At 44.8% G+C, this 25666-nt stretch overlaps 1 protein-coding gene across 6 annotated transcripts in view; it reads right to left on the bottom strand.

Annotated features, from left to right (window-relative positions):
* Nucleotides 1-25666, bottom strand: part of GRAMD1B (GRAM domain containing 1B) — a 218406-nt gene that overhangs the window by 101719 nt on the left and 91021 nt on the right. For 5 of the 6 annotated variants that reach the window (XM_081172500.1, XM_081172499.1, XM_081172502.1 and 2 more), the window contains one exon: nt 24365-24442. In XM_081172500.1, coding sequence (XP_081028626.1) covers nt 24365-24442 — 78 coding nt within the window. Of the gene's footprint in view, nt 1-3012; nt 3033-24364; nt 24443-25666 lie in introns of those variants that run through there. The other variant, XM_081172504.1, reaches the window with a different exon arrangement.

Here is a 25666-nt window from a genome sequence, read left to right as displayed (position 1 = left end):
TCCTGGGATGCTGAGCCCTTTTGGCTGCAAAATGGGTCAGGAGACCTGCAAACCTGGTGAAATCTGGGACAAAGCAGTACTGCAGAATCACATTCAGCAATGTATAAGGGTTTATATTTTTTTAAAAAAGGAAAGGGAGATGTCAGGCACTGAGCATGCAGCCAAGAACACTTTGGAGGTCAAGGAGATTGCCAGGAGAGATGGAGTAAGGAAAAACGAGGTGAAGGGAGGAGGCAGTTTATCCAAGTGGCAACCTCTGCTCCCAAGGCATGCTGGGTGAGATGCTACAAAATATTTATAAAGGAAGCAGGGAAGGGAAGGAAGGGGAGAGCAGCACTCAAAGCCCAGTCATGGGAATATATTTTCTCCTGTTTATTTATGGCACATCCGCAGGAGCTGTCTCACATACTGGGCCAGAATTTATGGAGATTCTCAATGGTGTTTGTGGAACACACCAGACGCTTAGTACAGAACAGTGGCCAAAACACTCGAATTGTGAGCTAGGAAGCGCAAATTCCACCTTAGCCATGAAGTCGCTCGGTGGCTATAGGCAATCTGTTCTCTCGCTTTCCTCTACCCCTCTGCAGCATGGCCAGAATATTGTCCGACCTTATAAGGTTGCATGTTTTGAACACTTATAAAACTGGGTATATAAATGCTAAACAACAATATACGCAGAATTTAAACTGTGTTTCAGGCTAGAGCTAGTCCTCAGAACATGGTCTTCTCAAGTCTTCTTCAGACGAAAGGCCCACCTAGCCCAGCATCCTGTTGTCAGAGTGACCAAGCACCTATGGGAAGAACGCAAGCAAGAACTGAATGCCACAGTATTCTTCCAACTTGCAATTCCCAGCAACTGGTAAAATATAGCCACTGGTGGTCTTATCCTCCATAAATTTGCCTAATCCCTTTTTAAAGACTTCCAAGTCAGTACCGGGCCATCATTACTTCTTGTGGGAGAAAGTTTCATGAATTAATTGTGCTGCATGAAGAACACCACCTTTGTCCTGAAATAGTCTCTCTGGGTCCTAGTATTATGAGAGTGGTAGAAAAACCTCTCCTCTCCACTCTCTCCATGCATAATCTTACGCACCACTGTCATATTCACCCTTACTCTCTTTTTTTCTAAACTGAAAAGCCCCAAATGTTGTAAGCTTTCCTTATAGGGAAATTGCTGCACCAGGATCCTTAACCATTTTTTCCTTTTCTGAATCTCTTCCAGCATGTGGTCTTAACATGGATTTGCACAGCAACATTATTATATTGGCAGGCCCATCAAGCTATTCACTTCAGACTACCTTGGAAGGTGGTGGGCTCTCCTTCACATTAGAGGATTTGAAGCCAAGGTTGGATGGCCATCTGTCATGGATGTTTTAGTGGAGATTCCTACACTGCAAGGAGTTGAACTAGATGACCCTCAAGATCCCTCCCAGCTCTACAGTTCTATAATTCTATGACCCTATTGTCTCATTCCTGGTCATTCACCACCAGTTCAGACCATTACCACCCCAATGAGTGTGTATGTGAATTATGATTTTTTTGTTTTGTTTTTCGAATACACGTTACATTTGCTTGCACTTGTTACTACCCATTCACCAAGCCTGGAGAGATCCTTTCGAAGCTCCTCACAATTCTTTTTGTTTTAACCACCATGGAAAGTTCGGTATCATGAGCTACCACACTGTTCACCACTAATGCTAGATAATTTATGTAGAAGTTAAAAAGCACAGGTCCCAGTACCAATCCTTGGGGACTCCGCTTACTACATCGTTCCATTAGGAGAACTATCTGTCTGAGAACTTCCTAGAAAAAGGCTTGGTTTAGATACTTTCATACACATGCCAACAGCTAGTGGGCAACTAAGAATTATGGGCACCTCTTTTTTCTCTCCCTCCCTAGGATTCTTGCTATACAAAACTGCATTTAAATAAGGTTCCCAGCTACTGAACTGGTCCTGCATCTTAAACCATATAGAAATAAAACAATATTCCTGTGATATTTGGATGGCTGACGGGAAAACCTTCACCAGTTAGCTTTCTATGTGCCACAGGGCACTTAAAGGCACAGGATCAGTGGCAGTAAAGCAAGCTGGCAACTGCTGCATATAAACACCAACTGCTCTTGACTTATGATTCTGTGTCCTGAAGTGCTGGAGAGACATGCATCTGCATTGTGCAGATCAGAACAATCCAGCCTCATCTAGACTGAAAAGATTCTGCGAGGATGATGCTGTCATGGAGGACACAGGCCTCATCAAAACGAGAGAGCAATATTGGGTCAGATGCCTCTAAGTCTGTAATCACTACTACCATCCAGGTAGCTGTTTTCCCTTGGTCTCAACTTTGCCCATACCAGTTCCCACAGCTGCCCTTCTATGGCCTGCAGGTTAACATGCCGGTGGGGCAGTTCTGCCTCTTCCAGTACACCATCTAACTTCAGGGAAGGCAAGGCACGCTTAGGAATTCTTCCCCGAGCAATTTCAAATTTGCACATTAATTTCCTCGGAATTTTACTTCAAGCACACCCTCTAGTGTTCTGCTGCTAGACAGCAGCCAAGCTTGCCAAGGACCCAAAAAGTCCTAGTGAAAGCCCTGCTTCTCTGGATGCAGGGAAGCAATTGAAGACCTTTAGGGGTGGTTGGGAGAGTCAGCAAAGGGACCTTCCTTCTCCTGGGTCACCTTCTCATCAGTGTGATATGCTCTTACATGGAGACAAGAGAGAAGCATCCAAGATCCTTAGCGCATTATGCATAAACTGGGCGCAGGAAGGGGAAATGGGGGCAGTGGTGGAGAATGCATTCCTCTGAAATGGAGAGAAGAGCGACTCTCTCAGATCTTGACTGTATAATGCCACAACCTCTGAACCAAACATAGATATTTTTTTCCCCTCCCTGGGGGGGGGGGGTGGAAGAGAAGGACGTAAAGAACGTGAAGATTAATGTAAGAAATAAAATAAGAATTTGCCAAGCGAAGCAACTTACGCACAAGGAGGCCGGCAGCATTTCCATCCTACCTTTGCTGTCGCCATATCAGACGCCTCCATATTTTCTGCTTGGCCTATCAGTCAACAAGATCATTCAGAAGGAGGTGGGGGGCAGGGGAGGAAAGAAGGGAAAATAAAACATGAGGACGTGGTAGAGGAGACGACACACAGTTCTATAGGGGGGTGGGGGAATGGAGAAGGGGGTGGTGAGGCAAGAAAGCGGCTCTCCCCTGATCTCTGAGGCAACTCCCAGCGAGGGGAATGGAGGACACGCCAATGCCATAATAAATCATAAAATTGTAGAGCTGGGGGGGGGGGAGAGAGACCCCAAAGGGTCATCTAATCTAACCACCTGCAGTGCAGGAATCACACAGGGGACACATAAGCTCCTGTGGTAAGCTGTCGACAGAGATGGCCAGCTGGAGTCAGAAAAGCTGTTTGAGCAATTTCTCAGAGCTTCCCTTGTAGGAAGAAAAGGTTTGGCCTGTTGTCGGAAGAACAGAGGCCCCCTCCTTTCCCCTCCACATGCCCTGTCCCCTCTGAGGAGTGGGCATATGACCTGCTTTTGCCTCTCATTGCAAAGGAAAGGAATATAAAGGCCAAGCGTTCCTCAGCTATGAACTTCAGAAAAGCGGGGAGGGATGTGGAGAAGAGAGCGGGATAGGAGAGTAACCAGGAGGCATGTGAAAGGGAGGTTCTGGGGAGAGGCAGGTAGCAAGGGAGTGGGGCGGGGGACAAAAGGGAGGAGTGCCAGGAAAGCCAGAAAGGTGCAAAGGACTCGGCTGTGGGTGCATGTTCAGAGATGCTCTTAACAAAAGGATCCAGTGCAAGGAGGAAGGAGGTGAGGTTTTGATCATACCATACTCTCAGGGGGAGAAAATAAAACAAAATACACTCACCTCACCACCACCCACCTCCCTTAAGAAAAAAAAAAGCCCACTTGGAAAAAGACTGGTCCTTCCCTGGGAGTCTCGCCTCACCCAGTCTGCCCTGGCCTTGAAAACATCAAGTCATCATTCTAAGGGGAAAGTGTGCCAATTCAGAGTATTGAGAGGCTTCTGCATCTGCAGCGGAGGCCCTGCCTTTCGCAGTCCATCAGGCCTGACGATTGGACGAGCAAAGATGACTTCACACAGCCTCATTCATCATTCGAGGATTCCTGCCCAGCAGGGACAGAGCTCCTCTCCCATTCATGGGGACTGTGATTCTCCTTCCTGCCCTACTTTACTATAGCGAATCAATGTGGGTTTCTCTGATACCCGCCAGCTGCGGGAATGGATGAGTCTGACTGACCGGAAGGGTAAGCACAGACCCAAAGAATGGACAGCGCCTAGAGGGGGAGATGGCAGGGGGGGGGGTCTGATCACTGAAGGAGCCACTGCTGGAAGATGCTGATGTACTCTCTGTCTCTCTCTCTCTCTCTCTCTCTCTCTCTCTCTCTCTCTCTCACACACACACACACACACACACACACACACTGCATAAAGGTTCTAGCATCTCTGTCTCTCCCTCCCTTAAATCCCTCTTCACATCTCTTCCAGGAAACCTCATTAGTCCCCCTCACCAATGACAACAAAAGCTGCACACCTGTAACCAAGTTGGTTTCTCTCTTCACCTCCCTCTTAGTGTCTCACATTGTCTAGATTGTAAGCGCTTTCGGGCAGCAACCTGACTTTTCGCTATAGTACCAGTACATTGGTGGTGTAATCATCAGCAGGCAGATACCCCAAATCCTACACTCACAAAAGGTGCCTTTAACTAGATGAAGTACCACCTCCAGTCTGCTTTATTATTGCATTTATTTCCCATCTTTGTCTGCAAGGCACTCAAGATGGCAAACATGGTTCTCTCCCTCTCCTCAATGAATCTCTACAACAACAACCACCTTGTCCCTGGCCCAAGGCCACCCAATGAGCTTCCTTGGTAAGTAGGGATCCTAGTCCCAACACTCTAACCACTACACCATGCTCTTTCTATGTGCAGTTGCGAAGACCACTGCCGTACACCATAGGTATGAGTCCTGCCTATTCAGTCACAGCAGAAGTCTGCAAAAATACTTAAGAGTGCATTTAGACTTGGGGAATACTGTGTTAGTTTTCCTGACAATGATGCTAGTGCTTCTGTCCAATTTTCTAATGTTCCTCTCATGCTTCAAGACCTGTTGCATTATGGCACTGCGACTTTCTGACATCAACATGTCATGCTAAATTTCAGTGGGTGTGGTATAGCACATCACCCCCCATCAATGGAGGTTGCTACTCCCCCACATTTTTCACACATGCCTGCTTCTGTCCCCCCCCCCCAAATCATCCCCTCATGGAAATTGCAGGAAAGAACCATATGCCAGTGTATCACCCCAAATTTTGTACGTTTACTCCTGTGATTTTCCAGGTTGATGGTGCTGCAATCACATTATTTCTGGAACCAATTAACACAAAAAATGAGTGCTAAACTTCCATTAGATTTCCAGGAGCTGTTTTTTTGCATTGTGTGAAAGCTCAAGTGTAATGCAGAAATCAACAGTCAGTGAAACATCAGGGGAAACAGAATGAACTGCTGTGTGAATGAAGCCTAATAATCTGTGGAAAACAAGAACAGGCTAAGATGCTTTGCAACGCAAAACAATTTGATAGCTAGAGAAGGAAAGAAAAGAAAAGAACTGAGAGGCTTGAAATGGGAGGGAGATAACGAGAAGAAGAAAACAGCATTGATAAGGCAAAGTAAAAAGAGCCTTAAAAGGGACCAATATAGGTAAAAGACAGGAAGGCATGTTTCATAAATTGCTGGAAGTGGAGGAATGCCTAGAGGATAAAAGTGCTGTTCTCTGAAATCAGTGTATTGCAGTCCTAGAATTTCTGTGCCTACAAGAACACACATGCAACCACAGCATCTTTGAGATGGGAGATGTCTGGTAAGAAAGGAGGATTCTGTGTGGTGCTGCAGCAGCTGAGAAATTACATGATGCTTTCATCAGCAGTGCATGATGGGAGCTGTAGTTCCAGGAATCAGAATAGCAAATCAAGGACGGTATGCACTCCAGAAGGATAATAGCTTTGCCTTCTTACTGGACTTCATTGCAAATAATCCTGAATATTATATTACTGACCATTTGACAGATCTGCATGCATTCACATTTTGTGTTTGCCCCCATATTGTATTGGATTACCTTTTTTGTGTTTTGGATATAGGCCATGTCTGCCTTCCCTCATCTAAGTTTTGACAAACCTACTTACTCCTGTAGGCAAAAAGACTTCAATTTCCAACTCTTTTCCTTTAAAGCAGACATAGGCAAACTCCGGCCCTCCAGATGTTTGGGACTACAATTCCCATCATCTCTAGCTAACAGGACCAGTGGTCAGGGATGATGGGAATTATAGTCCAAAACATCTGGAGGGCCGGAGTTTGCCTATGCCTGCTTTAAAGGTCTCAAATGTATGGCACACCAGTCAGGTAACCAGTCAAATACTGTCAGCTGACCACCTACTCCTTGATTGTGGTCAAATAATTTACAAAGCCAAGAATGTCAACTGGTATTGTTGCCAGTTTAATCCTTTTTAAAACTACATCATGGTGCCATTTGACATGAGCAAAGAAAGGTTGCCTGCCCTGCAGTCAGGAGCAAACACACCAACATAGCAAAGATTCCCCCATGGACCAGCTGCTGCAAATGTAGATGTCTTCAAAGAAGAACAGGATTTCAAGCAGTTATCAGTGATGAAGCTCACAACCTGACACTGTCTATGACTCCACCTTGCTTGCTACGGGAAGCAAGGAATACCTTCCTCCCTGTGACCTCAGAGTTTCCTCTGCAAAGCTGGTATTGCTTGAACAATTGGCTTCTTGACTCCTAAGCACAGCTGCCATTCAAACTTTATTTGTTAATTGTTGCCATTAGCTACTTGTTTTGTTTTAAATTTATTTTTAGTTTTCTCACTTGCAGCTGAAGGTTGACTTTGATGTCATAGAATAAAAACCAGGGGGAAGACACACTCAGTGAATTGTTCTCATTTATAGAAACAATAACAAATTCTGCTGAAGTTCTGATGGGGTGTAGTCAGCTTACCTTTATTCGGAGTAGGCTCATTGAAATGAACAGGCCTGTTAGCCGTGGCTATTAATTTAAGTGGGTCTGTTCTGAGTAAAGGTTACTTGACTACAACTCAGCAATTCATTACAAGTTTTTTCCCCTAAAGTTAATTTCATTATTCACACTATTAACAAATCTGTTGTTATATTTAGGTATCACACCTGTTGAAGATTAAAGTATCTTTGTTTTCTGATAATAATTATAAAAGCCAGGTGCTTTTAAATAATCTGCAGTTATACATGACAATACTTGATCGGCCAATTGACCAAAACTGTGTGAACACTAATTTCCCATAAGTGCTGATCTGAGCAAGCAATACAAATTATCCCCCCTTCACCCTCCTAAGTGATGCCCCTAACTCACCCCTCACTGGACTGACCACTGTACTGGGTCAGCAAAGACATAAGGTAAATGCAAGGCATGCTTTCTCTCACCTCCCTGTATGTATGTGTAAAAATAGCCAGCCAGGTCAGGGCTAAAAGGCAACTCCTGGGAGAGCTAAAGAACCTATACCAGCATCCAGGACACACAAGCAGACCTAGATTCCACATATTTGGGTCACCCCTTTTCTTAGGGCATCTCAGCCTGGGCATCGTTTTCAAAGAAGATGGAGCATGCACTTTTAAAAACACAGAGATCTCTGATGACCCTCGATTCATCCAAAGGAGCAATAAAAAGCAGACGATATAGTATATGGGTGGGAGGGAGGGGTGGTGCAGCAGCAAAGGGTTACAGCAGAAGGATTTAGACCAGAGGAGAGAAAGAGGAGGGGTGCAAGAACAGCAAGAAGTCCATAGAGGCTTACAGGGCAAAGTCATCAGCAAGCAGGGAGGGTACAGCCAGCAGTTGGAGAGAAATGGGAGGTGGCAGAGGAAGGAGGGAGCTGATTAGTAGTGTTTGGAAAGGCTGACCTTGTTATGGTGCATGGTGTGTTGGGGTTACACATGCTGCCATCTTATTACCCCCAGAACTCACAGAAACAGACTTCCAAAGGGACCAGGAAGCGAGTGTAGCGAAAAAGAAGAAAGCAGCAGAAGTAGCGCACACAGCTTATGATGAAACTCAGGCAGGCAATGTCAGTTGCAGGAATCTGTAAGAATATGGTCCAGGCTGCCTAAACAAAACAAAACAACCCCTGCAGAAACCTGACTCGCCTTTAGACGTACACAGCAATGGGAAGGAACCTCCCTTTTCTGAAGAAGGGGAGGGGGGAGAGGGAGGGGGAAAAGGTTGTCAAATCCACAATAAAGAGAAAATTGAGGATCAGCCTCTCTCCCTCCCTCCCTCCCTACACCACACTTCTGAGATGCCCAGAGAGGGCACCTCAGCTCCTATTACCGATGCAAAGTCACTGCTGTGCTGAATCATAAATTGCGGGTTGGTTTTCTTTCCTCAAAAAGCAAACAGAGCCACTTTGCGTTTGAAATAAGGCACTGGACTTCTGCCCTACACCATGAGACAAGTGAAAAAGCTCCAGGAGGAGTCTGTACGGGAAAGGAGACTGCCTTCTTCCCCTCCTCATTCATTTCCTTTCTCATGGGAGGACCAATTTTAAAGGCACAGCTGCCTCCAGGTTTCTCCAGCGAACTTGCTGCTGCTGCTGCTGCTGCTGTTGCGCACGCTACCAAAGGATAAGATGCAAATGGAAAAAACAGAAAGCCGGAGAGATTAAGGAAGAATTCTGGACCAAGCCCAAAAGGATTTGGGAGTTAATAATAATCAGAATCAAATTCTCATGACCGGGATTAAACAACATTAAGAGTTTCTTCCAGCTGACTCCCCCTCCCCAATCCCCGAACGATGCATGCTGCTCTCATCTAAAGTGCTTTCCTGCCCCTCTCATCACCTCCTTCCAGGCATCCAGGGACCAAAGCTAAGGACCATCTTGACCATCAGGAAGGCTAATCCAGAAGGGTTTCCTTTAAAGCAGGAATGAGGATGCTGGGGAGATGAGATGAACACTCTGGTCAAAGTTTTAGAGAGGGTGGAAAGAACAGCCGGAAGGCTACTGGTCCATGGGGGGGGGGCACGTTATTCCGAGCCCCCTGCTTCAGCCATCAATTCCTGTGCCATTCCTGGGATTTTTCTTTTCCCCTCCAGCAAATAAGTGGGGGGATGAGACATGTCACAGACCAGCCAGGTGCCTCTTTTGCTGCTCACTCATCGCCTCCTGCTTGCTGACTCATTCAGGAGACGGGCTTCTCTTCCACTCCAATCAGCCAATCAGCACAAAGTTGGCTATTTCCCCACCCCACTGCCCAGGACAGGACTATGGGGTAGCTCCTGTGTTCAAGAGATGTCCCTCCCAGACAATTACTCAGCAAGGTATCTCGAAAGGAGGTTTAATACGTTTCCTAGGGAGGAAAGCTGCGCAGAGGAATTTGCTGCTTAAAGAAAATGCAAAAAGTTTTGAAACCTTTTTATAAACTGCCCAATTCAATGTGCTAGAAAATAGCTACCTGGGAATACAGCTGTGGTGGCTTAAAGCAACCTCACCCATTCCCTACTTTTATTTACAAAAGCTTGTGTCAAAGGCTGTTTTTCAGAACAGATATCACTTCATTAAACCTAATATTAAAAGAAGAAAAAATGACTCCTTCTAGTCTAGTCCTTCTAGTATGATATGGTCAAAGAAGAAGCTGTAAATAATATAATTGCAAGTGGCTTAGATATTCAGTCCATATTCAACCCATCAAAAACTGATAAAATACAAAATTTGGGGTCTAAAGTCACCAGTACACCTATTATTATTCTTTTTTTAAAAAAATCCTTCCTCACCTCTTCCCAATACTTGTTTACACATTTACCTCCCCCAATTTCAGTGTCTTCATGCCCACTTTGTGTGTGGGTTTCTTGCCTATTGCAGCTGCAGCTGAGGAGAATTACTGTGTGGTCAACTGCATATGTGAACTCGCCCTATAATTCTATTTTATTTTTAGTTCTCCATGCTACTCCCAGCATGCACTGCGGCATTAGAAGGGACATCATCTCTCCATTATTACACCCTTTTCTGGCATCCGCAACTGAATCATGGCAAATGGAGATAAACTCCCAGAAAAGGAGCATGGTGGTCCCCTAACCATTTTTATTCTGCGCATCTGCTTTTTGAACTGCTCATTTCAAACTATGTTTTCATAAATTCTATGTCTAGTTGTTCTTAAGGTTTGGTTTCATTGGTATTTTCCTGTGTATGTCTTTTATTGTCTTATTGCCTTTTATTGTCAACCACTTGGAGGTTTTTGCTGATTCAACAGTATATGAATAATGTTAAATAAAAATAAACAGATAAGAAGGCAGACATGGCGGTGAGTGGCAAAATGATGACCACATTTATAACTGGAGAGGAGAGACAGCAAGTGTTCATTGGCTGGGATGCGCACCCGAATACATCACTCGTTCCTTTTGCAAAGGGCATATTCAGAATATATGTAAACCGCAGTTTTACCTTCCTGACTGACCCTTTTTTCAGGGGTTCAGAGACTTTCAAGGGACCCTAGCAGCTGAGGATATGCCACATAAATGCTGCCAATAAAATAATCAGAAACCCTTTCTCTTGCTCCTCCACCCACACACTCCTTTAATGTCAGAAGGGGTGCAATTAACTAAGGCCACATTCATACAATCCATTCAAAGCACTATTATGCCATTTTAACTAATCATGGCATTCCACAAAGAATTCTGGGAACTGTAGTTTGTTAAGGGTACTGAGAGTTGTTAAAAGACCCCCGTTCCCCTCCCAGAGCTACAATTCTCAGAGCTCCCCATAGAGAGGGATTGGCTGTTAAATCACTTTGGGAACTGTAGATGGGGGGAGGGGGTCTCCAAACGACAGCTCCCAGAATTCTTTGGGGGGAACCCATGACTGTTTAAAGTGGTAGCATAGTGCTTTTGATGTATGGTACAAATGTGGCCTAAATCCCATCGACTTTCACAACTTCTCTTTCCCATGGCAAGAGTGTGACCTTAACATTCCGAAAATTCACTAAGTTATTCAAGGAAGTGGTGGTTAGGTAAAATCAACAGGTGGACTGAAATGACACAATGGTCTGTTACATGCCTCTGAACAAGCAGGCAGAGGCTTGACTCTCTGCCCTTCTCAAAGGGCTTCCAAAAGGATTCACGACGTGTTCATCACGGAAAGTTGAAAAATGGCAGTGCTAATCCCTTCCTCCAACAACATCTATAGGACCTTCTGGCATGTGCACTCATGGATGAAGACATACACTTATCTTCCACGCTCATTACATTCTGGCATTCAGTGGGGCGTAAGTTTCACTGGTACACCTTAAAAATGTGACAGCTATGCTAGGGAGCCTATTAGGGGTCATCCCCCCCTCAAGGAAGAGAAATTCTCCCACTCTTTGCCTTTAACGTTTTCAAAAAGAAATGCCTTCTCCTTTCATAACCTGCTTTACATCCTCTGTTGTGCTTGCCCTAACAAATTCTGTCAATCACTTATCATTTGAGGGAGAACGGGGGATGGCAGTGGATTGCTCAAGGCCATGTAATGAGTTTAGAACAGATTTTGATACTTGACGTTAGCAGTTAAACTATGGAACTTGCTCCAGCAGGGAGCAGTGATGTCCACCAAGCTAAATGGCTTTAAAAGAATATTAGACTAATTAATGGAGGAGAGGGCTGTTGATGACTACTCTGCCCCCACAGTTTGAGGCAGCAAGGCTTCTGAACATTAGTTGCTGGAAACCACAGGAGGTGATAATGCTTTTGTGCTCAGGTCCCACTCAGGTCCAACAGGCATCTGGGTGGCCACTGTGAAACCAGGTTGCTGCACTAGATGGGCCATTAACTTGACCCAGCAGACACTTCTTACGCTATTAGTTTAACTTTTAGGACCAGTTTTCCTTCCTGGCTGAACTACATCAGCCCTCCTACAGTCAGAAGTGTCCTGCAAGGGAGGAGAGTCCTGAATAAGATAATTAACAAAGCAGGGGTGCCAAAGCCATGGTTCCCCAGATGTTGATTCAGTCCAACTCCCATCAGCCCCAGTCAGCATGGCAAATTGTTAATGAGCCATCAGGAACTCTACTTAGGAAGACAAATCTGCAGGGAACAGCAGCAAAGGCCCAGTCCGTGCCTGTTCTTTGATGAGATGTTTAATCGCATTCCACTTAATCACATTCCCACTTATCAGACCCAGAGATGGGAACAGTATTAATTTCATTTATATAGCCTGCACCACCACCCATGAAAAGAAAATGATGCTTAGGGCACATCACAATAAAATAATACAAGATAACAAAAAAGTAATATGGAGCAAATTTAAAAACAGAGAAAGAGAAGCTGTAGAGAAGGTAGGAAATGACAGTAAGGGGAAATGGGTCCTTTATAAGCATTTGAAGAAGAGAAAGATAGTTTGGAGAACTTCTGAACTCTGAAAGGAGAGGAAAACAGATCTTTTAGTCTGGAGATCTGAACAGAGAGACTTCTAAATTGAGGGAATAAAACACAGAAAGCTACGGTATGTTTTCATGCAGCACGTAGAAAAGCTAAGAGGAGACATGACAGAAGTGTGAAGATTATGCATCGCATAGGGTAAACGGACAAGGAAATGTTTTTCTCCCTCTCTTATAACACTAAGGATCACCATAGCCACTTGTAGGGAGATTCAGGACAGAAAAAAGAAGGGACTTATTCATGCAGTGCATAGTTAAACCACAGGAAGCAGTGATGGCCACCAACTTGGATGGCTTTAAATGCAAATTAGACAAATTCATTTCAAGGCTATCAATGGTTACTAACCATAATCTGCTTCCGTGGTTGGAGGCAGCAATACCAGTTGCTGGAATAACAGGAGTTGCTCTAATGTTTGGGTTCTGCTTGTGGTTTCTCCAGTGACATCTGGTTGGCCATTTGAGAACAGGATGCTGGACTAGACAGACCACCAGCCTGATCCAGTAGGCTCTTCTCATACTTCCCTTATGCTTCTATCTTCTGTCACCAGGTCTGGTGTAAGGGTAGGGAAGAAGAAGAAGAAGAAGAAGAAGAAGAAGAAGAAGAAGAAGAAGAAGAAGAAGAAGAAGAGGAGGAGGAGGAGGAGGAGGAGGAGGAGGAGGAGGAGGAGGAGGAAGAGGAAGAAGAAGAAGAAAGGCAAGCAGGGATATGGGATAATTTGTGATGAGATAATACAGAGGTGGCATGGCCTAATTCTTTGGGAGGCCAAAGTTCCAGAGAACTTTCTTCTTCATGATGCTAGGACAATAGTCCTTTTCTCTTGGGTTGGAGAGATTTTCAAGGGCTATCAGGTGGCTATTGAGGATGGGATGCCAGGTGTAGAACGCTCAGAGCTAGGAAGAGAAAAGGAGGCATTCATCTTTTTCTGACCTCTTGTCAGAAACCCTGCATTCCTCCACGATGTCTGCAACAGGCTTCTGAGGCTTCCTACTATAATTAACATCCCACCTCTGCTGCCTTGGAGGAGGAACAATGCTGGCGTCAGAAGAACAAGGAGCAGATGATCTCACAACTGTACCAGGTGTGCTGAGGACAGCAAAACAAGGACTTTGGGAAAAGTTGCTCCTCGGGAGGTGGACACAACATGGGCTTCAGGCTTTGCTCACACAATTCTGATCCCTACAGCCAATAACCTAAAAAACTCAAACCTATGACCCCCACCCACAGTCCTAACACTAGCATCGAACTCTTTCTTGGCCTCAAGTTGGATACTGTCCGCAGTCCACACAAGCAAATCCTGATTTATTGACCTGTAAGAGTCCAAGTAAGCGACAGTGGCCCTGTGACTCCTTCACTCAAGTGTTAGAAAGTGCCCACACTCACTCTGCACCTTTAAAGCTCTATGATACCCCTTTAAACCGCCAGGGCTTCCTCCAAAGAATCCTGGGAGCTGTTGCTTGTTCAGCATGCTGAGAGTTGTTTGGAGACCACTGTTTCCCTCACAGAGCTATAATTCCTAGAGTTTCCTGGGAAGTGGCACTGACCATTAAACCACTCTGAGAATTGTAGCTATGGGAGGGAAAGAGAAAGGCCTCCTAACAACTCTCAGCACCCTTAACAAACTACAGCTCCCAGAATCTTTTGGGAAAAGCTATGGCGGTTTAAACTGGCACCATAGTGCTTTAAATGGATGGCGTGAATGTGGCCTTCATGAGCAGGACGAATGCTGCCACATCACTCAGCCTCAAAGGAAGGAAGACGTAAGGATCACCACAGAACAAGATATGGAGCTAATAAGGTGAATTCTAACATTTTCAGATATGAGAAGAAAGATAATCTGCAGCCCACATTCCACTTCTGAGTGACTCAACACCCGCTGCACTTGTCTTTTAGATATGTCAGTGCTGGATAATGTCCCCATTTGCAGAAAGAATTGCATTAGCAATCCAAGGAGTTAGGACAGAGGTTTTCAACTTTTTTTGAAGCCCACAGCTCCACTTTCTTTCTGTGGCGCCCCTGTGGGGTTTAGGAGCCCAGTGATGTCACCCCTTGCTTGCAGAGCTGGCAGCCTCTCACCCATTTTTTAACACCCTCCCTTGTGGAGTGTTCCCTCAGCCTCCTCTCCTCTCCTCTCTCCTTGGGAGTATTCTGGGCAGCCGCTGCTGCCACCCCGGTCTCTGAGCTGCACCCCCTGCCCAAAATAGAGGTGCCTGCTCACACTGCCCCACAGGGGCCAGGGAAGAACCCCCTGGCTAGCCCCAAAGGCACCATTCATTTGGGGAGCTTGTAGTCAGGGCTGCTGCAACAAACAGCTGTGCAGGACTTTGGGAGGCAGAGATGCAAGAGGGCATCAGAAGAGGGAGGGAAGGAAAGAGGGACAGAGGCCAGTGTTGCCCGTGGCACCCCTATCATTCAAGGCACCCCAGTGTGCCACGGCACACTGGTTGAAAACCTCTGAGTTAAGACATTGAATGCATGTATGAATACAGAAGAGGAGCAGCGCTTTCAAGCAATGAAAGACAGGATCATTTCATATGTTACTTTTTTCCACATTAAAAAAAGCTCTTCCGCAGAGCGGCAGCTCATTTATTTACTTTTACCCTCTCTAAACATTTTTGCAGGGAATGCTCTTTGCTTTCTTGGCAGGAACAGGAATGCATTTGGTTTTTAATACTTTTGAAATATTATGATTTTGCTTTGAATTCTAATCATTTGTATCGCTTGCATTTGTATTATTTTATATTTACATTGATTTGTTTACTCTTCTTGAGTCACCTTGAGCATCTTGGGGGGGGGGGGAATGAAAGGCAGCATATAAATAAAATCAAACAAGATATATATGGAGGAGATACCTGAGTAGGAAAACCTTATCCAACAATATCTACAAAAGGAAGCACAAGTGCTTATCTTCCTGCAAGTAAACAGGAACTGGGGAGTCAAGGCATACTTAGATCCTGCACTATTTGTAAAGTGTCCACCGACTTAAAATAGACTGGATGAAAAGCAAGTGAGCTGTGCCACTGAGTGGTTCACGTAAATCACGGGGGACTATTAAGCTGATACTACAAATATTCTTTCTTTAAAAAGAGAGAGTAAAAATTCTTTTTAAGCCACCCACCTTCAAGATCAGCATTTTCTCCCTTTTTGTGACATACACTGATCAACTCCCCATCACCTTTCATTCACTTCTAGCGCCTTACACTTTTCCTATCCCACAAATCCAGTTTTCCTCATCCTCCATTCTCTCTATTTCTCCACTTTTCCATGCATATATTTCTCCCTAATCTCAATTTCTGGCTTGGTGGAGCAAAGTTACTTGGGGGAGATGCATGCATGTGAAACCAAGCACAACGATTTCAGCGGTATCTACATGATAATCACACCATCTATTTGCAAATCTGGAATCAGTAAGGCTGTGGCCAATTTTAAATCCCAGGAGCCTTGCTCTGTGAGTGGGTCTGCAAACACTTATGCTCCACAACAACATATTGGTTTTTCATCTCATTCCTGCTTCTGGTCTACCTGGAAAACCTGCCATGGGTCCTTGCTTTATTGGCGCCCCTGCTATCGTGTAAGAGAAGGTACTTATTTCTATTTTGCATATAGTACGGGCCCTGAGAAAGATCACACAAATATGCTTGAACTGGGACAACAAGCTAGACTGCTGAGTTCCAGCCTAGCATTTTCCATTTAAGAGGAATTATCATCTTATACTAATAGAAAACTCATTCCTTCTCTGAGGGCTGATCATTATGAAGCCAAATGGCACCAGTCACATGGAGAAGAGGGAGTATCAACAAGGTCTTGAGGCCCCAAATTTTGCAGAAGTGAAAAAAGCAAATCTTAATGGGTGTGGGAAATGAAGGAAGCAACCCCCCCCCCAAAAAAAATGGCCCAACAAGGACCGATAAAGCTTGGTGGTATATTCCACACTACAATGTTTTGTTGCAGCTGGGTTCCACTGGCTGCTCCTTCGTTTTGACCCCCTGGGACATTGAACCCAGATGCACAATTTACGGAATTGACTGCCACAGGATGGTGCTGAGGACTACTAGCTTAGATGGCTTTTTCAAAAGTGCTAAATTTGTGGTGAACAGCTATTTGCTACATGGAGCCTCCACGCTAAAAAGCAGGGCACCTCCAAATACCAGATGTTGGGGAGTTGCAACAGGAAAGACACTTGTTTTGTGGCCTACACTGCAGGGGGTTGGACGAGATGACCCTCAGGATCCCTTCCATATGATCCTATGATTAGATGGGCTTCCTAGAGGCAACTGGTAGAGAAGGACCCTCAGTCTGATCCAGCAGGGCTCTTTTCAGGTGCTCACACTCACACAGCCACACACTGCCCATGCAGGCATGCAGGTGAACAAAGGTACACGCACATTTAAACACAACCCCATCTCTCACCCCCGCCTCCCACCCCCATCCCCAGATACTTACATGACTCTGAGGAAGGAGAGCTTTTTCCTCAGGAAAGTTATACGGAAATGGCAGGCCTGCCTCACAGCTATACTGGAGGCGACCTCCTTGGGATGCAGGTTCTGGACCATGGCTGTGCTTTGCGGTGCAACAGCCAACTCAGGTGCCTGCAGCCCATAGAAGAACTGGAGCCAACAGCCCAGCAAAGCTTCTAGTCCCGATGGAGGAGTGGGTCCAGAGTCCAGCCCAAAGAGGCTGGTCCAAAAAAGGAGTGCGTAGATTCAAAGCTTGGAGCAAGCATGTATTTGTCTGTTCTCTCTGCTATGTCGCGTTTCTAACAAGTCAACTCGGACCGCAACATCATTTTGGGCTCCTTGCATCGAGGACGAGCAGGAGAAGGAAGATGTCACCGGACTTTGCAAGCTCAACCACTTCCCAAAATAACCTCCACTTTGCTGTCATGCCTGAAACGCCATTTCAACTGCCAGTGGCTGAAAACCTTGCTTGAATATTTACATTCAGCCTCTCGTTGCTTCCGTTCCTCCTCTGATCCCTGCTGGAGTGCCTTTGATTTGGTCCTCACCAGCTTCCTGGCTCTGTGCGGCTATCTAGATGTGGGCAGGTCCTCTCTGTCCCAATTCTCAAGAAACAAAAACAGCCTTGCCTGCACAGCTCCACCTGTAATTGATGTCAGATGTGCTGCAGGGAGGGGCAAAGTTTTCGCTTCTCAAATCCCAGCACAGCACCTGAGAAAATTGATTCCCCCGAGGGGCATAAACTTTTCCCTCTTGCTACCATCAGCAAACAAAAGTAGCAGTGCAAGCACCTGAGCAGCACGCGCAGGTGTCTTTGAAAGCACCAAGGCCCTGCCAAGAATGTGGGTGCACGTGCAAACATGCATGATAACAGCCTAGGTAAGAAAGATCCAGGAGCATCTCAGGGATGACCATCCACTCTTTACAGGTAGGTGTTGGTCTGCCATAGGTGAAACAAAATTTAAAAAAATTCCTTCGAGTAGCACCTTAAAGGTAAAGGTAAAGGTACCCCTGCCCGAACGGGCCAGTCTTGCCAGACTCTGGGGTTTGTGCGCCCATCTCACATCTATTGGCCGGGGGCCAGCGCTGTCCGGAGACACTTCCGGGTCACGTGGCCAGCGTGACAAAGCTGCATCTGGCGAGCCAGCGCAGCACACGGAACGCCGTTTACCTTCCCGCTGGTAAGCGGTACCTATTTATCTACTTGCACCCGGGGGTGCTTTCGAACTGCTAGGTTGGCAGGCGCTGGGACCGAGCAGCGGGAGCGCACCCCGCCGCGGGGATTCGAACCGCCGACCTTTCGATCGGCAAGCCCTAGGCGCTGAGGCTTTAACCCACAGCGCCACCCGCGTCCCTGAGTAGCACCTTAGAGACCAACTAAATTTGTTATTGGTATGAGCTTTCGTGTGCATGCACACTTCTTCAGATACTCTTTGGTACCACATTGATTCCCAGAACTGAGCAGATTTCATTTTAAGCGCACCTTGCAATCTGTGTTTTTTTAAAAAAATCCAATTCACTTTGTTTTTTAGGAAATAGCTGGTTGCCACTCACTCCCCTCCAAACACTTTCAGCTCTCATGTTTCCTTTAAATCTGATAAGATTATTAGGTTTTTCAGCCCTAGAGTCCAAGAACAGACTGAAGGCAACTGATATTATTACTCTAATGCTCTGATCATAGAATCATAGAGTTGGAATAGACCACAAGGGCCATTGAGTCCAACCCCCTGCCAAGCAGGAAACACCATCAGAGCACTCCTGACATATGGTTGTCAAGCCTCTGCTTAAAGACCTCCTGGTGCTAAGGGGGGGGGGGCTGGTTCTGATCAATACTTGAAAGGTATTGCCACATGGGAATCTCACAGGCATTACTCCAAACTCCTTGAGGAAGGTCAGGCTATAAATGGAGCTAATGATTTTAGAATTGTGAAAGTGAGCTAGATCTATATATGCACACATAATAGATGCCACCCCAAAAGGGACTTGCCATAGCTTTCGCTCCCTCATTCTGTTCCTATCCTTCTTAGCCATGACTCATCTATCTGGGCAACCTGGCTTGCTCTCTCCCACTCTCTTTCTATTCAGTGAGGCTGGAGGAAAGCAAGATGTCCCTCTGACAAATTGGGTATGGTAGAAAGGAGTTGCTACCATATCTAGAAGTGAATGGCAATTGTCTGTTTTTGCATAAGGACATAGTAATTTCAGAAAAGCCTGTTTGATCCGGCTAGTGGCCCATCTAGTCCAGCATCCTATATTTACAGTAGCCACCCAGATGCCTATGAGAAACCTCCAAGTGGGACCTGAGCAGAAGAGCACTCTCTTCTCCTGGTACTCAGAAACATCAGTGCCTCCAAACATGAAGGCAGATCCTAGCCATTGGTGCTAGTAGTCATTGGTAGCCTTAATTTGTCCAATCCTCTTTTAAAGCCACCCAAGTTAGTGGCTATTGCTGTCTCCTGTGGGAACGAGTTCCATAGTTTTTGGGATCACAGTGCCTTTCCTCTCAACTGGCAATTGTCCCTTTCTCAGGGCTTTCTCCTGATCCTGCCCTACAGGACTTCCTTGTTGGGACATACCATTGCTTGTTTGAGACAGCGGGAAGCATCATGTTGGCCTACAGTTCCATCAAAATGGATTGGGCAGCTTTCTGCAGGAGGGTAAGTTGAGGCACGGAGGCCCTTTTGTGGAGTTAGCTGTGGAATTTCAAGTGCAGAAGGCAACTTCTCCTCTGCCGTGTTCTTTTTTATCACCTCCAGGATCAACATTACTATGGAGGCTTGAATGACTGCAGAGAAACATATGGAGGAAAATGTTAAGCTGTACTAAGCTACCAAAAGGTAATTCTCATCCATGCCCTCTCCTGGGTTATTAATTGGCCCTCAGGGGGATAAATTATTATGTTTAGAACATGACAAGGCCTCTCCAGCTTTTGCTTCCATCATCTCACTACAAGTGAGGCATTAATAGAAATGTTCTGCATCTGAAGGAGACAAGGGAACGAAGACCCCATGTTAAGAAAACAAGGTGGGAACACACCCTCTTCCGTTGATTAAAAAAGAAAATGAGGCATCACCACCACTGATTTTCACCAGCAGGTGACTGTGGGATGAATATTATCTACCCACATGTTCTGAAGTTGTTAGCCAGGTTTTTCATTCAAGTGACACAATAGAGAATGCAACCTTCAGACAGAGCTGGATATAACCTAGTGGTGGATAGAATTACATATTAGTGTGTGCTATACAATGGTTTTCCACATGGCTTCACTGTGTTGGGAAATAACCCATTAGTTAAATCAAAGGCACTTTCCTCTGTAACCTTTAGGAGATGAGAGTTGCATGAAAATGTCCTCCACCAACTACACTGTACTGTCATCAAATGGAGCTGGGCCATGGGGCAGGAGGAGAACCTACAGCAGGGCTTCTTCCATGTCAAGATCCCCTTGCAGAAACTGGTAATGTTTCTGGCAATGTGATCTTCCAGGATCACCAAAGAAGCACATACTGTGATGACTCCCATAGGTAAAAGGTAATCATAGAAGACGTGCATTTCAAGTCTTTAGACATCAGGTATGGGGAACCTTTGGCACTCCAAATGTTGCTTAACGACAGCTCCCATCATCCCTGGCCATTGGCCATGCTTGCTAGGGCTGATGGGGAGTTGTTGTTTAGCAACATCCGGAGGACCAAAAGTTCCCCACACTTGCCTCGATGAAAGTTAAATAAATGGGGCAAGTGGCCACCTTACAATATTCTGAGTGTGCGTGCTCAAAGCTGAGTGTGAGCCTGAGAGTTCAAAAACTGGAGAGGGTGAGGAAAGGTGGAAAGAAAGCAGAGGATATGACAGAGAAAGGAACTGGAGGTTCAACACATGCCCAAGAAAGCAAACCCTAAGAAGACCTTAAACAAGGAATATTCCGAGACTCCCAACCAGAGCATCTGATGACAGCTCCCCAGAGAGACTAGAGTTCAAAAAGGGGGTGGAGACTTAGAGGAAGAAAACATAATGAGTTTCATTTCCTATTCCACCATCATACATTTCCTTTGACCTAAAAGTGAATCTCTTTCCTACTGCCCCTTTAAGTCCCAACTTCTGGCCTGTTTTAGTATTTTCTAAAATTAGTGTCACAGCAAACTCTAGTTGGCTTTGACCCTGAACCTACAACCCGAGTAAGGTTTAAAACTCTGATTCTGAAGGCTGTGATTACAGAGTGTCGGCCATTTCTGTGCAACCAATTAAGAACACCTACCAACAGAAAGGAGAGGGAAGTGGAAATACAATACATTTTGCTGGTCTCGCCAAAAAACACACAAAGAAGGAGTCACATGTGCCACTTTCACAGTTTCGTCCTCTCTCCCCCCCCCCCATCCTCCCCCATCTTTTGTGCCAAGGCTGCAGTTTGGAGTTGTAATAAATCAACCACAAAGAGCCAGAAACATATGAATCCAAATTTGTCCTCATATTGCATTTTCTTTCTTATCCTCCCTGCTCCTTCTTCAGCCAGGAACGAAGACCACCTAAAAGTTTGATTTGGAACCAAGGCAAGATGAACAACTGATTAACATCCGACAGCAGAGATGAAGCGGCAGCTGAAGTGATGTCTAGGCTGACTAAAGGCCCCAAAGGCTAAAAATAAAGGGAAACTCCTCCATAACTTTCCCTTGCAAAGTATATGAAAAGCAGGGAGTGTGTTCCCCCCTGCCTGAAAAAGCAACACCTGTGCCAGGAATCTATGTGCCAGCTGCTCCATTACTGCAAAGACTGAAAAGCTTGGAGGATTCCGACCAAAGCTGAACAAACGCACAAGCAATAGGTTCTGGGAAAGTGAACAGAAGACATCATGCAACAGAAAAAGAGCCTTAGGATTTGTAGGCTCTGGTCCAAGGAGAAGGCGCATAGATGCACTGTGCCTTCAGCAGCTGCATGGCATGCAGAAATCCATCAGGAAATATGTTTTCATCACAAGGCTGCCTGAAGCGTGATGGTGTACCTAGCAGCAGGAAGTGTACAGGAAAAGAAAAGTAAGTTAAGTACTGGTGCCCGAGGCTCCCTATGGACCAACTGACTGTAGGTGAGGAGCACAGAATTTGTGAGGACCAAAGAAGCCAGATCAATCAGGAGAATAGTAGTGTAGAATACAGAATTTCAACTTGCACAATACATGCAGAAGCGGAGTTCACTCAGCGGCATTTCTGCTCCTACAAGCTGGTGCCATAGATCTCGCCTAACTGCAGTAGATGCATTAGCAGGACAGAATGAGGAACTTAGGTTCTTCATTCTGCTAGGTCAGGCCAATGGTCCATCTAGGCAATTAAACAAACATTTTCCTGTTGTGGCCTGTGCTCCTACACATCAACAAAACTATCAAGACAGACAAATCCTCCATCCTATTTTGCTTTGTTTTTTAATTATTTTGACGACGTCTTTCCTTTCGCAGAGTCAGATATGTCATGGGCTGACACAGATCAAGTGACTGTATGTGACAAAGGTTGCAGCCGCCAGATCGTTTGACCTCCTTCCCAGGTCACTCTTTCAGCAAACAGTGAGGTCAGCCAAGCTGCAGTTCCAACACAACCACACATCCTCTTTATACCATACCGGACTGCAGTCCACATCCCTAATGTACACACACACACATACACACACACACACACACACACACATGTTTGTGTCACACATGTACAGAACCAGTTGTTTCCATTATCAGACAGCATTACCACAGACAACTCCTTGAAATTGTCCGTTCTTTTTCACAGGACAAAATGAGTTTGCACCATGTTTCAGATTTATCCTGGGTACCTTCAAAAATTACATGTCTCAGAATATAACCAGCCAAACAACTTCAAACTTTGTGTTACGTGAAATACATTTGACAAACACACAAGACGAACTGGCTGTGCATTCACATAAACAATACTCTTCTAAATATTCTTATCACAATATCAAATGTTTATCTTGCACATAAACAACACATAAAGTGCAATAATATAGACGGAAGTCCCAATAGATCAGATCATTCATAAAAACCAAAGACCAATTTGGACTTTATGAACATATGTGGAACAGAAACTAGCAGACATTTGGTCTTTATGAATGATCTGATCTATTGGGACTTCCATCTATATTATTGCATTTATGTGTTGTTTATGTGAAAGATAAACCTTTGATATTGTGATAAGAATATATAGAAGAGTAGTGTTTATGTGAATGCACAGCCAGTTACCAGTACATCTTGTATGTTTGTCAGAATATAACCGGGCGTGATGTTGCTATATTTGCACAGTTAACAATATTTCACAGGCACTTGACATCTATACAATGGTTTCAGTCTGCAGCTGCTCCCCCGCCTCCTTTAGCTAGGGTTGACATTTTCAGATTTATGCTAAATAAAATATATACCAAAACACCCCCCACAATGATAATTGTCTTTGCATGGGTAACTGACTTTGTACAATGAATACAAGGACATTCCATTACTGAAAGAAGAATGGGCAGCACACACAGGAGAGATGCAGAATTTCCGGGGAAATCTGAAAATCTGGGGAACCAGTATTTTTAATGGGGGGGGGCATGGAAATTTCAATAAACTTTGAAATACATGCAATATTTACTTTCTTATCAAAGCTAAACTCCTTTACTACTTTGAGAACATGAAATGCATTGTACATAACTTAGCACAGTGCTTTCCAAACCTCACCACCCCCCATGGACCATTTTAAAACTGCTGAGGGTTTTGGTGGGCGACTTCATGATTTTTCTGCCTGCTGTAGCAATAGTAGTTTCCAATGCTAGACGCTGTGTGATTTTTAATCCTATCTTTACAGACACACCGCAGACCACCAAAATGAAGCTCACAAACTGCCATTAACCTGCCCTGATTTGGTGGATTGAAATTTTACTCTTTTTATCTTCTATGAAATTTAAAAGTCTAAAGTTGCATATTCCCATATTCCCTGGGACTCAGCCTTGCTGAACTTAATTGGGACTTACTTCTGAGCAGACATGCATAGGATTGCATTGCAAATGCCTTAGATTTGTTCAAGCAGTAATTACAACTATAGCTTTTGCTAGAGACGAAGCTGGGAACATACCTAAGCATATCTCAGCTTTTGCCATTGGGAAATTAGAATGAAGTAAAAGATGGAAATAAACCCATACACACACAGTAAGCAAAAGGAAGGCTTTATTATCTGGACTTGGAAAGCGTGCTCCAAATTCAAATCATTCGACAACCAGTTCCACATGCTCAAGGAGGCTTTGGGTTTCCTGAACAGGAGCTGCCGCTGCCACCCTCTGGTCTCACAACCTCAATCCATTAGCCGCCATCCATCCTCCAATCACCTCCAGGCACTCACACAGGACCTTCACTGGTTACGATTTAAAAGAGAGGTAGAGCTGGGTATTGTCATTTTCTCCAGTAACTTACCCGTCGTCACGCATTCGGGGGCTCAGGAACCGGGATGGGTCATCATCATGACTGCTCTGCTGGCTGCTCTGCTGGCTGCTGGAGAAACAAGCACAATATGAGGCACACATATTGTTGATTATTATTAAATTTATTACCCACCCTTCAGTAGCAGGCCCCAGGGTGGGTTACAACAATTTAAAATACAGAGTTTCAAAACAGCTGAAGTGTATTATGCTCCCAAGAATAGGGTGTGGCCTGAAAACACACATCTCAGTAAGCAAGTGGGTTTTGCAATGGGACTGATGATCTCAGTCAAAAGTAAAATTATTCTAGAGGGATTAAGCTTATAAAAAAAATACATGTAAAAAACTTTTTTCATTAAGTCAATCCAATTTCCATTCTAATAACCAATAATAAATAAATCTGCATAACTCTTGTTTTTAATTTTTTTAAAAATGTCTAACCTAGTTGATAAGAGCTTTAGAAGGAATAAGGACCATCAACTGCAAAAGGGGTGGGCAATTTCCAGCATCCCATCCCATTACGCCTTCAGTGTGCTTTCCCAAATCTTTTATTAGAATCCTCATGTGCCTGTGATGTATTTTTACAAAGAAATCACAGCCCCGACATTTCATTTTAGGGCAGTATGTTTGTAAGTAATCACAAGGCCAATGAGAAATTATGAAACTGGTGGAAGAGAAGGCTCAAATATTCTGCTCCCAAAATATCCTTCAACTCTCACCTTCAACTCCAGGATTTTAAATAGTGCCAGCTGAATTTTATTGGACTGGGTTGGGTTTCAGTTCTGAACTATTAATTTCAGTTTTGTTATCTGAGTTTCAAAATAAGCTTGAATTCAGTGCTTGGCTCCAGAATAAATACTGAAATAATGGCCAAAGCCATCACAAAGCCAATCCTGTAAAATGGCCCTTACCAGGATTTACTCCACTGGTCCATCCAAATTAGTTTCATTCCAATGATAACAACTCTGTACTCGGTTCATGTGGTGGCATGAATGACAGAGCATCATTCACTAGCTCCTCAGCTCTGAGGTACAGTATTTGTCTGGTTCATATGCAACAGTAAACCAAAGTATATCTCAGTGAGAATGAACAAGCATGCAGATAATGAGACTTAAAAGAACGGCTGATTCACACCTCCCTAGGTCATACTGCTACCACACTACACAGTTACATGTGAACCTGGGCTTGTGGTTTCCCTTGTTGCCAGCAAAGCAAGAGCTGCCATCAAGGTTTTTGTTCTTGGTTTACTACACATGGTTTTCTCGGGGAGGTAAACCACAAGCCTGGGTTTGCATGT

The sequence above is a fragment of the Podarcis bocagei genome, assembly GCF_964188305.1.
Source record: "Podarcis bocagei genome assembly, chromosome: 15".
In the NCBI taxonomy this organism is placed as follows: domain Eukaryota; kingdom Metazoa; phylum Chordata; class Lepidosauria; order Squamata; family Lacertidae; genus Podarcis; species Podarcis bocagei.
This window is presented reverse-complemented; position numbering and strand designations above follow the sequence as displayed.